General features: G+C 32.1%; 1 protein-coding gene across 49 annotated transcripts in view; it reads right to left on the bottom strand.

The window, feature by feature from the left end:
• The window catches only part of RIMS2 (regulating synaptic membrane exocytosis 2), a 698,117-nt gene that overhangs the window by 421,529 nt on the left and 258,774 nt on the right, over positions 1 to 17,814 (bottom strand). For 7 of the 49 annotated variants that reach the window (XM_064384525.1, XM_064384517.1, XM_064384522.1 and 4 more), the window contains exon 1: positions 13,826 to 14,452. The exons of 33 other annotated variants lie outside the window; for them this stretch is intronic. In XM_064384525.1, coding sequence (XP_064240595.1) covers positions 13,826 to 13,947 — 122 coding nt within the window. In that variant the 5' untranslated portion in view covers positions 13,948 to 14,452. Of the gene's footprint in view, positions 1 to 13,825; positions 14,454 to 17,814 lie in introns of those variants that run through there. 9 more of the 49 variants (XM_064384518.1, XM_064384521.1, XM_064384519.1 and 6 more) reach the window with 4 other exon arrangements.

Genomic DNA, 17,814 nt, shown 5'->3' with positions numbered 1-17,814 from the left:
ACACAGGAAAAAGTTGAAAAAACTCCAAGAACCGATAGGATAATCTATAAAAAGTCTAAAATACAAATAACCGAGAAATCAAAAGAAAAATAGAAAATAAGGTAGAATAAATGCTACAACAATGGCCAAACTTATTAAATTAAGTTAAAAAATTAAAATTTGGCTTAACAAAAGAACACAACTTTGTACACATACAAAGCACAGCCAACACAAGCAAAATAAATGCAGCAAAAACACACATGTAAGCATAGCATAATAAAGCTACTATAAACAGAAGATAAAGAGAAATTTTTTTAAAGAAACCAAAGAAAAACACATTAAATACAAAAAGAACAATCAAGTGCTAATGACTTGTCTCATGAACCACTTACTTCTCATCAAAAAACTATGAAGGCCAGTTTAAACTATAGAAAAGTAAATTAAGAAACAAACAAAAAAACTGTCAACATAAATTCTATTTCCACCAAAAATATTCACAAAGAATGAAGACTAAGTAAAGATGTTTTTTCAGGTAAAAGCAAATGAAGATGTGAATATCTGCATTTCAAGTAATACTAAAGGGAGTTCTCCAGGCTGAAGAAAAAGTCTATCAGATGGAAATCTGGATCTTCAGAAAAGAAACTTAAAATGAGGAATATGTGATTAAACGTAAGAGACTATTCATTTCTCTTGATTTGTTTAAAATACATAAGACTGTTTAAAGCATTTCACATAAAATGGCACAATATAAACACTAAATAGATTGTGAAGGATTATAAATACATTGTGAAAGTGCAACCAATAAGAACTAATGGTAAAGAATACATACAGCTAATAAGCAAATAAATTAAAAATTGCAGCCATAAAAAAAGAATGAGATCATGTTTTTTCCAGGGACATGGATGAACTGTAAGCCATTATCCTTAGCAAACTAACACAGGAATAGAAAACCAAATACCACATGATCTCACTTAAAAGTGGGAGCTAAATAATAACACATGGACACATAGAGGGGAACAACACACATTGGAGCCTTTTGGAGGGTGGAGGGTAAAGAATGGAGGGTGGGAGGAGGAAGAAGATCAGAAAAAATAACTAATGGGTACTAGGCTTAATACCCAGATGATTAAATAATCTGTACAACAAACCCCTATGATACAAGTTTACCTATGTAACAAATCCACACATGTACCCCTGAACTTAAAAGTAAAAAAACCCTGAATTTCACAATGTATTCATATAATTCAAAAAATAAGGCAGGAAGAAACAAAAATAAATGTGGAACAAAATCCATAAGACAAATACCTAAATTCAAATAAATCAATAATTATATTAAATATTAATGAATAAAATACTCTATGTAAAAGGCAAAAATTGTCAAAATGGATGAAAAAGTAAGAGCCAATTATGCTCTTAAAGTGATAAAAGATGTATTTTATATTAGAGCCACAGATATATTGAAAGTAAATGACTAGAAAAAGACACACTAGTGAAACAGTATGCATACATGGTTATATTAGTATCAAATAAGATGTTTTTGTAATTTGGAATGGATAGAAAAACCCAAACAGGAGCATTTTTCACCTTTGAGACAAAAAAGGAAAAGACATAGGGTGCTGAGCTATCCTAAGTGACCTCCCTGACCACCTTCAACTAAGGATTAGACCCTTGAGACAAAAACAGGACTCTGAGACCCTTTGTGAGCACATAGATCCAGCTGAGGCTGAAACTAGTACTATCAGTTTTGTTTTGTTTTGTTTTGTTTTGTTTTGTTTTGTTTTCAGTTATGTGAACCGATAAATACTCTTTTTTTAAAAGCCATTTTAAGTTGGGTTTTCCATTTCAGCAAATGAAAAATCACTTGTCAGGACGCTGCCTGAACCTCACTTTCCTTAATGGTATAATGAAGCTTGTAATACCACTTTGTAAGATTTAAAAAGAAAAAATGGCAATTAACATAAAGAACAAAGCACAGGATAGATGTCCCCAAAATGGTAGTTAATACTATGAAAGCAAAAAGCAAAGAAGCAAAGCAAGGTGTGAAACTTCTCTCAGTGCCTCTGTGTTCAGAGTAGACCAACTGGCTGAGGTCAGTGCTCAGTGAAGCCTAGGGTCTGGCTTGGACTATTCAGAGTTACACAATTAGAAAGGAACACTGACCTCGAGTCGCTCTGAGACTGGTTTTTCTCCAACGAGTGTTCCCTGAAACTGTGTGTTATTAGTCATGCAGAAAAAAAAAAAAGAAAAGCCCTCTTTGAGATCAAAGATGAGGCTTCTTACCCCTTTTGTCTTTACTTTGATATATGCCTTTTAAATAATCATTGACTATTAATATTTGGAATGGGGAGTAAATGCTATAAACCAAGAATAAACATGGAACAAGTACAAAAAACATTAATATTAATAATAAGATTTATATGCAAACAGTAATACCAAGGAAAAGAGGAACATGTCACAAAGCTTTTCCTATAATGTCAATTAATCAAGAAAACATAGGCCAGGCACAGTGGGTCATGCCTGTAAAATGCCAGTAGTTTGGGAAGCCAAGGCAGGAGGATCACTTGAGTCCAGGAATTTGAGACCATACTGAGAAACATAGTGAGACTTCATCTCTAACAAAATATAAACAAAATTAGCCAGGTGTGGTGGCTTGCACCTGTAGACCCAGCTACTCAGGAGGCTGAGGGGGGAGGATTGCTTGAGCATAAGAGGCTGAGGCTGTGGTGAGCCAAGATCGTACCACTGTACTGCAGCCTGGGCAACAGAGCAAGACCCTATCTCAAGAAAAAAAAAAAAGAAACATAAAAATCATAAATGTGTACATATTCAGTAACAGAGCTTTAAGATACACAGAGCAAAAGCTGACAGAATTAAAAAGATAAATTCTATAATCATAGTTAAAATTTTAACTCATTTCTCTCAGCAATTCAGAGAAAAAATAGGATAAAAAAATCATTGAGAAAGAAGATCTGAATAACACTACTAAACATCATGATATAATTGATATTTATAGACCACAACATCCAGCAAGTACAGAATACACATTCCTTTCAAATACATGTGGAATATTCAAGATAGTCCTTACAGTGAGGCAGTAGAACAAATCTCAATAAATTTAAACTGATTGAGATTATACACGTATGTTCTCACCAGAATAAAATGTCATCATATAATATAATAAGATATTTTTAATTAAATGTTTAGAAATGACCACACTTTTAAATAATCCATGAATCAGAAGAAATCATACAGTTCCACCTTCAGAAGCTTTAAAAAGAAGAGGAAATTAAACCCATGATAAGTAGAATAAGAGGAGTAATTAAGACAGGAAAAGTAATCATTGAAATGGTAGACAAACCAGAGAGAAAATTAACAAAATCAAAAGAAAAAAGATGATATACTCCTAGGTAAACTGATGAGTAAATGAGAGAAAGATCACACATTACAAAATAACAATATCAGAATAAAATAAGAGTCATCACTATTGGATCCAGAGATAGAAAAAGATAATAAAGAAATATGAAATTTATAACAACGAATTAGTCAACTTAAATAAAATGAAAATTTTATTGGAAAACATAACCAACCATTAAGAAACAGAAAACTTAATCCTATTTATCTTAAAGAAATTGAATTCTTTTTAAAATTTGTATGATTTTTTTGTTGTCATACTGTTATTATCTTTTTCTTTCCAACTTTTAGGCTTGGGGGTACATGTGCATGTTTGTTACACAAGTAAATAGTATGTCATGGGGATCTGGCATACAGACTATTTCATCACCCAGATAATGAGCATAGTTCCTGATAGGTAATTTTTCCATGATCACTCTCCTCCTACCCTCCACCCTCAAGTAGGCTCCAGTGTCTATTCTTCCTTCTTTGTGTTCAAGCTTAGCTCCCACTTGTAAGTGAGAACATGTGGTATTTGGTTTTGTGTTCCTGTAGTAAATTGCTTAGGATAATGGCCTCCAACTCCATCTATTTTGCTGCAAAAGACATGATCTGATCTCATACTTCTAATGATCGTATAATATTCCATGATATATATGTATACTTTCTTCATCCAGTCCAATATTGATGGACATCTAGGTTGATTCTATCCCTTTTCTATTGTGAATAGTGCTGCAATTAACATATGCATGCAGGTGCCTTTATGGTAGAACAATTATATTCCTTTGGGTATATACCCGGTAACAGGATTACTGGATTGAATGGCAGTCCTGTTTTAAGCTCTTTGAGAAATTTCCAAACTGCTTTCCATAGTGGCTCAACAAATTGACATTTCCAACAACAGTGTATAAACATTCTCTTTTCCCTACCACCTTGCCAGCATCTGTTATTGTTTGACTCCTTTTTTTTTTGAGAGGAGTCTCACTCTGTCACCCAGGCTGGAGTGCAGTGGTGTGATCTTGACTCACTGCAACCTCCATGTCCCAGGTTCAAGCAATTCTCCTGCCCCAGCCTCCTCAGTAGCTGAGACTACAGGCATGTGCCACCATGCTGGGCTAATTTTTTGTATTTCTAGTAGAGATGGGGTTTCTCTGTGTAAGCCAGGATGGTCTCAATCTCCTGACCTTGTGATTTTCCTGCCTCAGCCTCCCAAAGCGTTGGGATTACAGGTGTGAGCCACCATGCCCAGCCGTTTGACTTTTTAATGATGGCCATTCTGACTCGTGTGAGATGGTATCTCATTCTGGTTTTGATTTGCATTTCTCTAATGATTATAGCTGTTGAATATTTTTTGAACTATCAAAGATATTTTGCACAACATTGGCAAAAAAAAAAAAAAAAACTATTCTTAAATTCATATAGAACCAAAAAAGAGCCCAAATAACCAAAGCAATCTTAAGCAAAAAGAACAAAGCTAGAGGCATCATCACACTATCCAACTTCAAACTATACTACAAGACTACAGTAAACCAAACAACATGGAACTGGTACAAAAACAGACATAAAGACCAACAGAACAGATTACAGAACACAGAAATAAAGCTACACAACCACAACCATCTGATCTTCAACAAAGTTGACAAAAACACGCAATGGGGAAAGAGGACTCCCTATTCAATAAATAGTGCTGATACAACTTGCTGGCCATATGCAGAAGATTGACTCTGAACTCCTTCCTTTCACCATTTACAAAAATCAACTTAAGATGGATTAAATACATAAAGGTAAAACCCAAAACTATAAAAATCCTAGGAAATACTATTCTGGACTAGGACCTGGCAAAGATTTCATAACAAAGGCTCCAAAAGCAATGCAACAAAAACAAAAATTGACAAGTGGTACTTAACTAAACTAAAGAGGCTCTGCACAGCAAAAGAAATTATCAACAGACACCTACAGAAAGGGAGAAAATATTTGTAAACTATGCAGCTGGCAAAGGTCTAATATCTGGACTCTATAAGGAACTTAAACAAATTAACAAGCAAAAACCCAACAACCCCATTAAAATATAGGCAAAGCACATGAGCAGACACATCTCAAAAGAAGACACATGCAGCAAAAGAAATGGAAAACTTTATCAAAATTTTCACACAGAGAAAACTTTCCAGATGGTTTTGCTGGTGAATTCTATAGAATATTTAAGGGATAAATAACACCAATCTTATACCAACTGGTCATGCAATAGAGGAAAAGTAAATGCCAAACTCATTTCATGAGGTCAAAATAACCCTAATGCCAAAACCTATCATAGACATTTCAACATAAGAAAACTAAAATCTCTCATGAACACAGATGCAAAAAAACCTTATCAAAATCACAGAAAATCTAAACCAGCAATATAGAAAATGGAATACATCCCATGAGGTGGTATTTAACCCAGAAATGCAAAGTTAGTTTTATATTTAAAAACTAAACTAATACTGTCATTATTAGTAGAATCAGGAATAAGAATTGAAAAATAATTTCGATGAGTGAAGAAAAAGCACTTCACAAAATGTACACCCATTTATGATTTTGTTTTTAAAACTATTATTTAACTAAGAGACTCTCACAACTTCTGTTTAACATTATACTGTTGGTTCTAAGCATTATAACAAGGCAATAAAAGGCATAAATACTGGAAAATAAATAAATAAGATTGTCTCTGCAAATGACATAATTATTTATATACAGAACAGCATAAAAAATCTACAAACAACTATTAGAACTAGTAAGTGAATTTGAAAAGGTTAAGAGATACAACATTAATATTAAAATTAAGTTATATTTTAATATACCAGCAACAAACAACTGGATATTGAACGTTTTAAAGGAATTCCATTTATAATGAGATCAAAAACTTAAAATACCTATGGAAATTTTCATAAAAGTTATACAAGATTTCTACTCTAAAAACTATGAAACGCTGTTTGGATAAATTTAAGAAGACCTAAATAAATGAAGAGATAGATACACCATTGGAAGACTCAATGTTAACATGTTATTTCTTCCCAAATCACTCTACAAAAATATAAATCAATCTGAGATTTAATCCCAGTGAATGTTCAAATAGAAATTAACAAAGTGACTATAACATATATATGAAGCTGGGCATAGTGGTTCATATCTTTAATCCCAGTTCTTTGGGAGGCTGAGGCAGAAGTATAGCAGATAGTCTGAAGCAAGAAGTTCAAGAACATTCTGGAAACATAGCAAGACAAAAAAAAGTTTTGTTTCTACAAAAATAATTCTAGCTACCTGAGAGTCTGAGGCAGAAGAATCACTTGAGCTCAGGAGGCTCAAGTGAGCTATGATCACACCACTCGGTGACAAAGTGAGACTCTGTCTCGAATATACATATATTTGAAATACATATATGCAGCAGACCTGGACTATCTAACCTACTGGAAAAAAAGAACAAAGGTGGAGGATTTATACTGCCTGACATCAAGATTGCTATACAGTAACACTGAAGTATTGTACAGATCAGAAATAGAACCACACTTGTACAACTATTCAATTTTCTACAAAGGTGACAAACCCATCCAACGAGGAACAGAAACCTTTAAACCTTTCCAGCAAATGGTGATGAAATAACTGGATATCCATCTCAAAAAAAATTTTGACCCCTACCTCACAAAAATTAATTTATGATGGTTCATATACGTTAACCAAAAAGCTAAAACTCAAGTTTCTGGAAGATATATAGAAAGACAGTTTCCTGACTTAAGCCTTAACATGGATTTTCAGAGAGTAAACAGAAAATAAAAACCACAACAGATAACAATTAGTAAATTACATTTTATCAGAATTAAAATTTCTGCTCAACAAAAAGCATCGTTAAGAAAATAAACAGGCAAACCACAGAATGAGAGAAAATATATATCAAATGTACATATATATATATACCTGACAATGGACTGATATCCAAGTTAGATAAAGAACTTCTACAACTCATTAATAAAAACACAACCTAATTTTAAAAATATTGGACACTTTATAAAGGAAGATACACAAATAGCCCACAAGCCTATGAAAAAGTTCTTGGCGTGTTAGTCATGAGGCAAATATAATAAAATCATATCCTAAGAAGATGCCATTATAAACTCACCAGAATGACAAAAACTAAAACCTTATATTACCAAACGTGGGAAAGTATGTGGCATCATCAAAATCCTCAATCATTGTTGGTGGGAGTTTAACACTTCTTTCCATAAAAAAATACTTAAAAACTGTAGATTGGTATCATTTAAATGTATTTTTTAAAGTGATATGGCATTATAAAACTAAACATATACCCACCCTATGATCCACAAGTTTCTCTTTTAGTTATTTACCCATGAGAAATAAAAATATATGGCCACAAAAAGACTTATGTGAAAGTGTGATATATTCATATAAAGAAATACTATTCAGCAATGAAAAGGAAAAAACTACTCACACATGTCACAATATGAATGAATATTTTAAAATTATGCTAAGTGGGCCGGGAGCAGTGGCTCATGCCTGTAATACCTGCACTTTGGAAGGTGAGGCAGGTGGATCGCCTGAGCTCAGCAGCTCAAGACCAGCCTGGGCACATGGTGAAATCCCATCTCTACCAAAAAAATTAAAAAATAAAAAAGCTGGGCATGGTGGCACATGCCTGTGGTCCCAGCTTCTCAAGAGGCTGAAGTGGGAGGATCGCTTGAGCTTGGGGGAGGCTGTAATGAGCCAAGATCATGCCACTGCACTCCAGCCTGGGTGACATGTCTAAAATATAAATAAATAAATAAAGTTGAGTAAAATGCCTTAACAAAAAAAGAGTAATTCTATAAAATTTCATTATATGAAGTTTTAGAACAAGCAAAACTAATCTACACTAGGTGGGAAAAACAGTACAATATTTGGTTCTGGAGGCTGAGGTGATTGGGTATTTACTGGGAAGTTGTGTCAAGGATATAACTGTGGGAATTCAGAGATTAATAAATATATAGCCCCTAACTCAAGGAGCTCACAGGACAGCAACTTTACCGGTAATACATAGCCAGTAAGCAGCAGACCCTAGATATGAGCACAACTGCTATGTTCAATACTACCCAACATAAAACTACAATGTATAGTAAAAAAGTCAGGCAAAAATAAATCCTTAAACACAGCAGTTTTTCTTGTCGTTTTCCATCACCTCTATGTCTGACATTTCGAAGGACTTACAATGAAATGAAAATTTTAAAGCCATATAAGTAACCATAAGTCCTGAGTTTGATTTAAGTAAGCAGCTGAACTTTAGTTTGTTCAAGAGTAAAATGACAGCAGTAGAATAAAAAAGTCTCCAAATGTGTTTCTTAGAACCAAACATGGGTCCCATGTCCCACTTTCTAAACCAGAGCTGCTCTACTTCTGCCTGTTTTACATATTGAGTTAGACCTTGGAAGTGCTCTCTGTCCAAAACAAAAAGCATAGTTTAGAAAACACTAGGCAAAATAAAGAGCCCTCACATTTTAAGATACTATAATTTTAACGTGCAATGGGTTTTTCCATTTTGCCCTATAAGAAATGTTCACACATATTTCTAAAATACTTACATTTTCTCAAACTTGGAAGTGAAACTAAAATTGTGGATGAGTCTTAGGAATTCTTTCACTGGGGCCATGAATTTTTTGTGACAATGGATAAGAAGAAAGCCTATAGCCCATATGAAATAAATTCATTTTCCTATTTAGTGAGTAGTGCCAGAATTAAATAAGTTTACTAGTAATTACTTTCAACTTTTAAAATCCTTTATGATCATGTAGAAGCTGGTAATTAAACAGTATAGTTAACATTTACCTGTCAGGCATCACCAAAAGCAGTAGCTTTATAAAACTTCTTTCAATAAAGAAAATACTTAAAGACTGTAGACCAGTATCAGATTAAGGATCAATACTAGTAATTGCAGTATATTGCTAAGGTCCACAGTAAATACTCTTGTGAAAATACTAATAACACACATATCTAAATCACAAGCTATTTTGATTAGAAATCTAAATAGATAATTGTGTTAAAGGAATTAAGCCTATAATGAATAACAATGTTATAGTTGTAAAAATATTTTATAATAACAATTATTATGTATGTTTAATAGAGTATATATATGTACCTACAATGTATATATATATTAGATGACTGGGTGCTCTATACCTCATAACAAAGACTTTTTATGCAATATGAAAATTTAATTATGCTGGAATCATACCAAGTCCAAATAATGCACACTGTGTAGATTGTACGCTGAGAACTATGAAAAGTAAGCACGTTGTTCTTTCAATGTCAAAGTAGTCATTAACGTACCATGATAAAAAAATAATTATCTTTGCCAGAATTCCTGAACATGAATTACTGGTTTGATTGTAAACCAAAGCAATAATAAATGCTATAGGAATAACTAAGAATTTCTGACCAAAAATAATACTGAATAAACATTTACTTAGCATATCAGATTTTACTTAAAATATTAATGTTTTAGAACAGTGGCAATGTTTCAATGGAAAAGAATCCACTTAAACTAAGTGAATTTAAGCTTTACGTTTCACTTTTATAATTAGAGTAGCCCTGTAATTTACTTTCACATCACAACACTTTTGAGAGAGAATAGTACTAATAATAATCACTAGATGACTGCAGGCATAAACTAGGAATACTCCAGACAAACTGGATCCTATGGTTATCTTACTTGTAATGGAAAAAAAAATCCAAATATTCTTCTCTCTACTAACATTTTTTCTTTTCTTACTTTTAAATATGAAAGTCTGCATATCTCATTATATGTATAAAGGGAGAAAGACTGTTTTTTAATATCTACTCTAAATAAATTCCAGTGTATTATGCCCCTGTGTGGCCAGAAGGCATAGCAAATTCACTGTCACACATTCAGTGGGAAAGAAATAATTACATCTAGAAGAAAATACAGATCTCTTCATTGTATAGTATAGATGGTAAAAAATTAGCAAATGGAAAAACTTAGAGGATGAATTTTTAATGATAGCCATCATTAGCATGTTTATTTGTATATTGTCCAAACCAATTGATAACTCAATGCAGGGAACTCTGCTAAAAAATATATCTTCTAGCATCTCATTATTTCTGTTTGCTTCCAAAGACAAGATCACAAAAATCAGATTTCATATTGAACTCAGTACTTGACATTTTTACTAATGAAAAAAGCAATTATTTTTGTGTCCTGATTAAATAATTTCATTTGAGATAGAGTTTACAATGAGAAGCCCTGATAACAAAAAATTAAAGTGAAGTGGCATTTCATCAAAACCTATCAAATGAGTCAAGTGAGTTTATGCAGGATGCAGAAACGTTTTTGTTTCTTGCTAGATTTTCAGTTGTTTCATTTTAGCTGTAAAAGATCAGAGAACCCTGCTGCCTCCTTCATGTACTAAAATATTACTCAAACACCACACAAGAATAAGCTAAACACTTTCAGTATGAAACATAAGGGTTGTGCTACATGGTTTCCAACAAAAAGTTAGTCTAAAATATTCTAGTAATTTGTACTCATAGATAAATTTCATTTAATCATTAGTTAATCCACTTAACAATCTATATTAATCTCCAGTTTGGGGACTTACGACACATACAGTGTTATTGGTGGATTTAAAAATCTTTCTTCTTTTGACAAGTTCAACTTGGAAATGTTTCTGGAGCAGTTATTATGGAAGATTTTCATCCTTTAACGTTTTATTGCTAGTATGACATAGAAGTCAACTGCCCCACCATCTAAAATCCTAATGAAAGTTGAGTTGCAGATTTGGGGATAAGATTATCTACCAAAAAAACTCTTAGTTTAAAAACTACTTGAAAGGGTCCCCTTTTAATAATACATTGTCTACAAGTGATGCATAGTACTATTCTAGCAATCTCTACTAGAAAGCAACTGAGAATAAAATATCTAAATGTCCAAATTCATGGCTATTTTTCTATCAATTTAAATATCACAGTTAATGTCACAATACAAATACTGAATATTCCATGTTAACTAGTCCAAACAATTAAATGATTACTATTCATGTACTAACAACCAAAACTGTTCTCTCCAAAATTATATAATTGATGCTGAAACTGATGCTTAAGAAGATCATCGATGTCTAAGTGAAAGGTCCTTTTTTCAAAAAAAACGTTTAAATTATTGTATATGATGTATTTTGATGACATACTCAGGCCATTCTTCTTCCATGACTTTTTTCTTCAAGAATAATTTTTTAGTTTATATCTTTACTTTCCACTTCAGTGTTAACTAAAATGTTAATACCTAGGCATTTATATTATTTAAAAGAATCGAAGCAGAATAAAAGATTTAAAAGACCTTTGTATCTAAACTGATCACAAAAAAAATCAAAAAATTAAAATATGTGAAGCATAAAATTCATATGCTAATTTTTAACTCTTTATACTTCTAAAACAATAACTATTTGCAGAACTTCTGGATTGATCTTAAAAGTAAATCAACTAGCTCATTATTTATGAAGATACATAGATGTATTTGTGATATAAGGTCACATGATTTTTAAAGACTAATAAGAACATATAAAGGCAGAGATTTTTTTCCCCCTAAAGCAAGATAAATTCTTTACTGATTAATTAGTAGTTTGGGATAATCTTAGATAAAAATCATCTAAGTTAAACAATACTGGTCTTATAGAAGCATTAAAAACTTCATAATCTAATATTTAATTGCAGCAGCATAAAAGTCCAGATTTTAATGAGAGCTTAATAGGCTCTCACTGAAATTATTAAGTATGCCAACAATAAAAGAAACTCGAAGCCAAAGCAAGTACACAGTGATAGGGATGCACACAATTCCCTCAAAAAATAGTTATTTTCAGATTTTTAAATGAATTATACTTACTTTAAAACCAATTCCTTACTATGCTGTTACTAGCATAATTTTTACACTGTATGTATACCTAAACCCTAATATTAATACGTTTACACACAAATTCTTAGCATTAAAAAAAAGAGATGGAATTAAAACAAGGAATAGGTTTATAAAGGATGAATACAAATCCTAAAACTCTGGTAGCTTCAGTTCATGGAAATTTTTAGAAATCCACACTTGCCTTTTTAATTTAAATATAACATAAAATACATATTTTTATCATAAACTATAAACACTAAAGTGATGCATTATTTAAAAAAAGAAAACAGCATCTTAAAATATATAGATATCCAATTTAGAATATCCTAACATTTCATATAGTGTTATAATGTTTTTAATTAATCTCAAGATAAAATATGAACAAAATCCAATTAGTTTATTGAATAGAACTGCATTGAGGAAAGAATGTGAAATTTTATCAGAAATAGATATGTTATCCCATATTCAAAGCAAAGGTTATAAACATATTTGTCATCAGTAAACACTTTAAATGCCAACAAATTTTAACAGCCTTCTCTTCATTTTCTAAATTAAGATACATATTGTATAAAAGGTATTTTTTAATCTCCAAAATAGGTTGCCTCACATTGTTCAGAGATACTAAAAAGAAGAGACGAGCAAAGCCATTCAATATTTCATGCACTATTAGTTCCCCGTCAGTTTCCAGAAGGTTTCAGTGCATTGCCATGTTCGTAGAATTTCTTTCTCAATCTTCTCCACATATATTTAGTTAACATGGGATCTTTTTTATACTAGATATGTAACATGAAAAATTCTCAAAAGCTGAACAACTTAAATCAGCAAAGAACTGGGCTGGACAATAAAACTGCATTTTAAAAGCATTCTTTAATAGAATATCTTTTAGTGTAAGCTAGATAAACCATCTGAAACATATGTTCATAATTTAACAACCTTCACCACAGAAAAATGATCAGGTTGAAAAAGCAGTAGGAATTTATAACAAAGAATCCTGCCAAATTAGCTGACCTAATGAAAAGCATTATTAGCAGTTCCACAACATAGCTTATTTAAAAGTGATTATTGAGCTACCCTACATAGAGAAATGTCTTAAACCTAGAAAACATCTCCACATGTTTTACAGGAGCATGCACAATTGCTAATTCACATTTTCAAACAAATCACATATGATTATATAGCCCCATCCTTATATATGCAATGTAATCACTGCTATGAACACAAAGAAAACATCTATCGGGCATTTTTAAGTTAGTCATTTTATACATTTAGAAAACAAAATAATGAAACAGCCTGATATCTGTATTATGTTTCAGAGGTCAAGGTAGTTAAATTTAAGATGCTTTCTCTGCTTTGAAGTAAGCTTATTTTCCTACTTAAAATGAAATTAAGAATGTTACATAAAATTTTATATTTATGGTAAAAAGACAACACCTTTATTATACTAATACTTCAATGAAAACAATTTTTTACAGGCATATAAGATTATTCTGAAAATAACAATATGAAAAGAAAATATAGTTTAGCTCTACTCACCTTGCATTGTTCAGTGTTTGTCCAAAAAGCTCATTTTGTAAGATATTTGGTGGGGATGAAAAAACCCCATGAAAATGAGATAAAACAGAATTGCAGACCTGGCGCAATGTCTCAAATTGCATTTTCTTTCTTTTTTTTCCCTTTCTCTTATTTTTCCCTACCACCTGTCTTTAAAGTCATCTATTTGCTGACACCATCAAATAAAAACATGCCAATCAAGTTCCATATTTCTCCTGAGCTCTGTAAAAACTGTGCTTAAATGAACAGAGGTTGATGGTTAATTGTACAGTCATTATTCTTCTAATTCAGTCGTAGGAGATTCAGTACCCGTGCAGCTTTCGGCTTTCTCCTGACTGTAGCAAGAATTCTAAACAGCAGTAAGCTTTTTGGGCATTCCCAGCTGAAGTGTGAAGCTGAGCTGCTTTCATGTACTCTACTCATATTTCTCTAAGCCTATTAAAAACACGCAATGAATAGATGCTGTCATCAGGAGTTTTAGCACATCTGGCTGCCAGCAATAAAATATCAGAAGTAATAAAATGGGGACAAGGTATCTTCTCAATGCTACTACTGGGTGAGAGTAAGAGAAATTATGCATTTCCCTAACCCTTTTCTCTTTTCCTGAAAAACAAATAACTCCAGCAACAGAGTATATCTCTTCAACGTGCAAGCTGCTGCAAAGGACAAGAATACTCTAAAAATACGTGGCATATCCTTTTGATGTCATGAAGCAATAAAAATATGATAGACAATAGAGCTTTTATCATCTGCATTTATAATGCCATGCTTCTAAGAGAAGTACATTTGGAAAACATGTTCTTAGGTGTTTTAATTTCTTATTTAATTTTAAAATTTCTCCATTTGTTTATTTTTAAAGAAAAGTGGATAATGTTCAATCAGCCTTCTAAAGGCTATTCATAGTGACTATATGGTTATTCATGTAATTTTAGAAAAAAACTATATCTTATCAATTAAAATTCACCTAAATAGCACACATTAAATTAAAATTTCCCTCCAAATCTGGCAGGGAGGGCAGGAAACCCCACAGTCAAGGCCAGAGATACTTTATCAACTATTACTAATTTATTTCAATAATGGTGGTCATAGCATTATGTAGAAGAGAATGTTTCCTGAAGGTTCCTACAGTCTTGGAAAACCACCCCATCACCATCTATTCTCAGTGAATAATTCTGCTTCATGTAAACATTTAGGTTATTCTGTATCCAAGTGCATCCATCTTTCTATAACAGATCTCTAAAACTAGTGTGTAAGCCAAATTTTAAATATCAACTTACTTACAGAGATGCTTAGTATTTTTATTGACCTTTAATTGCTCCTAACCTTTGACATTTCTTTAATAGATCCTGTCCTTTTTGCCCTTTTTACCTCAACTCTTTGCCTCTTTATCCCGTTCCACACACTGTCAATAAATAGGCATTTAAATATAGTAAGTTTTTAAAGCTATGAATTCATTTTTGGCATAATCATGTCACAAAAGAACAACACAAATTAAACATGTAATAATGTAAATTTTTAAACGATTTTTAATAAGATGTTCAATTATGGGTTTCTTCTCAACTAACAGTGCCCCCATTTTGTCATTTCAGTTATTTTATAATTTCACTATTATTAGAATTTCAGATTTTTATAGGTGCATACCAATCTATCTGTCAAACGCACACACATACACAAAAATCATAAAGTATTTTCAGTTTATAAAACACTTCTAAATTTATTTTTTAATATCCAGAAAACATTGCATATGCTAATGCCACTATCATTTTGTGGATGAAAAGAAACAGAGGCTTTATTTATCTTTTAATTAATTAATTAATTTTTTTGGAGACAGAGTCTCACTCATTGTCACCCAGGCTGGAGTGCAGTAGTGCGATCTCCCAGCTCACTGCAACATCTTCCTCCCAGGTTCAAGCAATTCTGTCTCAGCCTCCTGAGTAGCTGGGATTACAGGAGTGTGCCGCCTTGCCCGGCTAATTTTTGTAATTTTAGTAGAGACAGGGTTTCACCCTGTTGCTCAGGCTGGTTGCAAACTCCTGACTTCAAGTGATCCACCTGCCTTGGCCTTCCAAAGCGCTGAGATTACAGGTGTGAGCCACTGTGCCTGGCCTGAGGCTTTATTGAATTAAACATCACACAATTTATAAAAAATGGAAAAAATATTTTGAATGAAAGTCTTTGCTTTGGACTCCATTTTCTATGCTCCTTCCTTATTCTGTTTTTTAAGTATGTGCAAACGTGCACATGCACACACACACAAATGCCCACCTATTGTAAAAAGGCCAATTTCGATAGATGAATAGGAAAACTACCTGCCAGTGGCCTAATGAAGGGTATTTTAGTTGGTGCAAATATCTCAAATGTTTTAACTCACAAGTAACTTTAAATGAATTTCTTCCATTTACCTTAAGCAGAAGCAGCCTCATGTGCTTTAATTTTTAAGCTTCTGATTATAAGTTGATTTTTCACATCTATGAAAGGTCAATTTCTACAAGTGTAAACAAACATTTTAAAAATTCTTATTTTCAAGTCAATTTCACAGCTCATACTATCTGTGATGGGAAAAAATGTAAATTTTCCCCTTTTGGTTAGATTTAATTTTTATATATAATCAGAGGCCTTTTAGAAACAAGTCTATTAAGTAAGAAGGTGATTATACTGCAAAACAATATTTGTTGTTAAAAATGATTCTTTTATATTTCAAAATTGGACATGAAGACTAAGTCATAAAAAAGCATCAAAATGGTCTAAGCAATGGAAACACTAGAATGAGACTTAAAAATGACTCCTTTGAAAGAGTCAACAATTTATCAACTGCCTTCCTCAGAGACTTATTTTTCCAACTTTCACTGTACAACACCAAACTAGCTATATTACCTCAGCATATTTATGTTATATATCTGAGCTATGGTTTTATCAAATGTAAAATAAACTATATCACCTCATACAGAAATTATTGTATTAAAATCTCATATGTACAAATGCATTTTATAAAGTATACAGTGTTTGGAAGTAAACTCACTATGAACCATTTAAGGAATCAAATTACTGGTACCTGAATTCTAACAATTATGTTCAAGTATCTTTTAATTATCACACTTACTCATTTGACAAATATTTATATTTTCTTTGCCCAAGTCATGATCCTTCTGTTAGTGCTGATAGGAAGTAGGGCTTATGATTATCCTTTTCCAAAAAAATTAGATAAACTCAAAACGACTTCCAAGCAAGATCAGTTCCATATTTACATTGAGTCCAGCAGAGAGACGTTAACTCTTACAAATGTTATAGATTATAGCAACTAGTATATCTATGTATGCTTTATTAGAATATTTAGCCTCTCACTGGAAATGAGAGTGATAACAAGGGTTCTAACAGAAGATGTGTTAAGAAACTTTTGGAAGCAAAGGCTTTTATGAAAGAAGATATCTAAAATCAACGCTTGAAAAAATTCCATCTAAAAGTAATCAAAAGAATGCAAATAAAAATAATAAGATAATGTATTTTGTCTATTAAATTCGCAAAATATTGACCAGAGGATTAAAAAATGCCCAGTCTCATACCATGTTTATTGGTAGGAGTGTACATTGGTACAACATTTTGGGAAACATTTAGTAGTATATCTCAGAAGGTTTTTAAATGTTCTAAATCTGAGAGAACACTAGAACAACATAAACCAAAATGATAATATTGATTATATCTGGGTAAGAACATCACAAATTGTTTTTCATTTATACTTTTTGATACACTAGCCACAAGTAAAGTTCAAAATTTAATTTACAAACAATGGAGAATTCTATAATTATAATACAATCATTAACCCTCACATATTATTTATGATGTTAGCCCATGAACTTTTCCTTAGCAATGCTCAAGTAAATAAAATAGTAGATTATTAGCTTTCATGTGATTAGCTATATCATTAGCAATGGTTTCTCTCCTTCTCTCTGTCTCTCCATATATATTTGTGTGTG

The sequence above is a fragment of the Aotus nancymaae genome, unplaced genomic scaffold, assembly GCF_030222135.1.
Source record: "Aotus nancymaae isolate 86718 unplaced genomic scaffold, 86718_ANA_hifiasm-v0.15.2.pri h1tg000036l, whole genome shotgun sequence".
In the NCBI taxonomy this organism is placed as follows: Eukaryota; Metazoa; Chordata; class Mammalia; order Primates; family Aotidae; genus Aotus; species Aotus nancymaae.
This window is presented reverse-complemented; position numbering and strand designations above follow the sequence as displayed.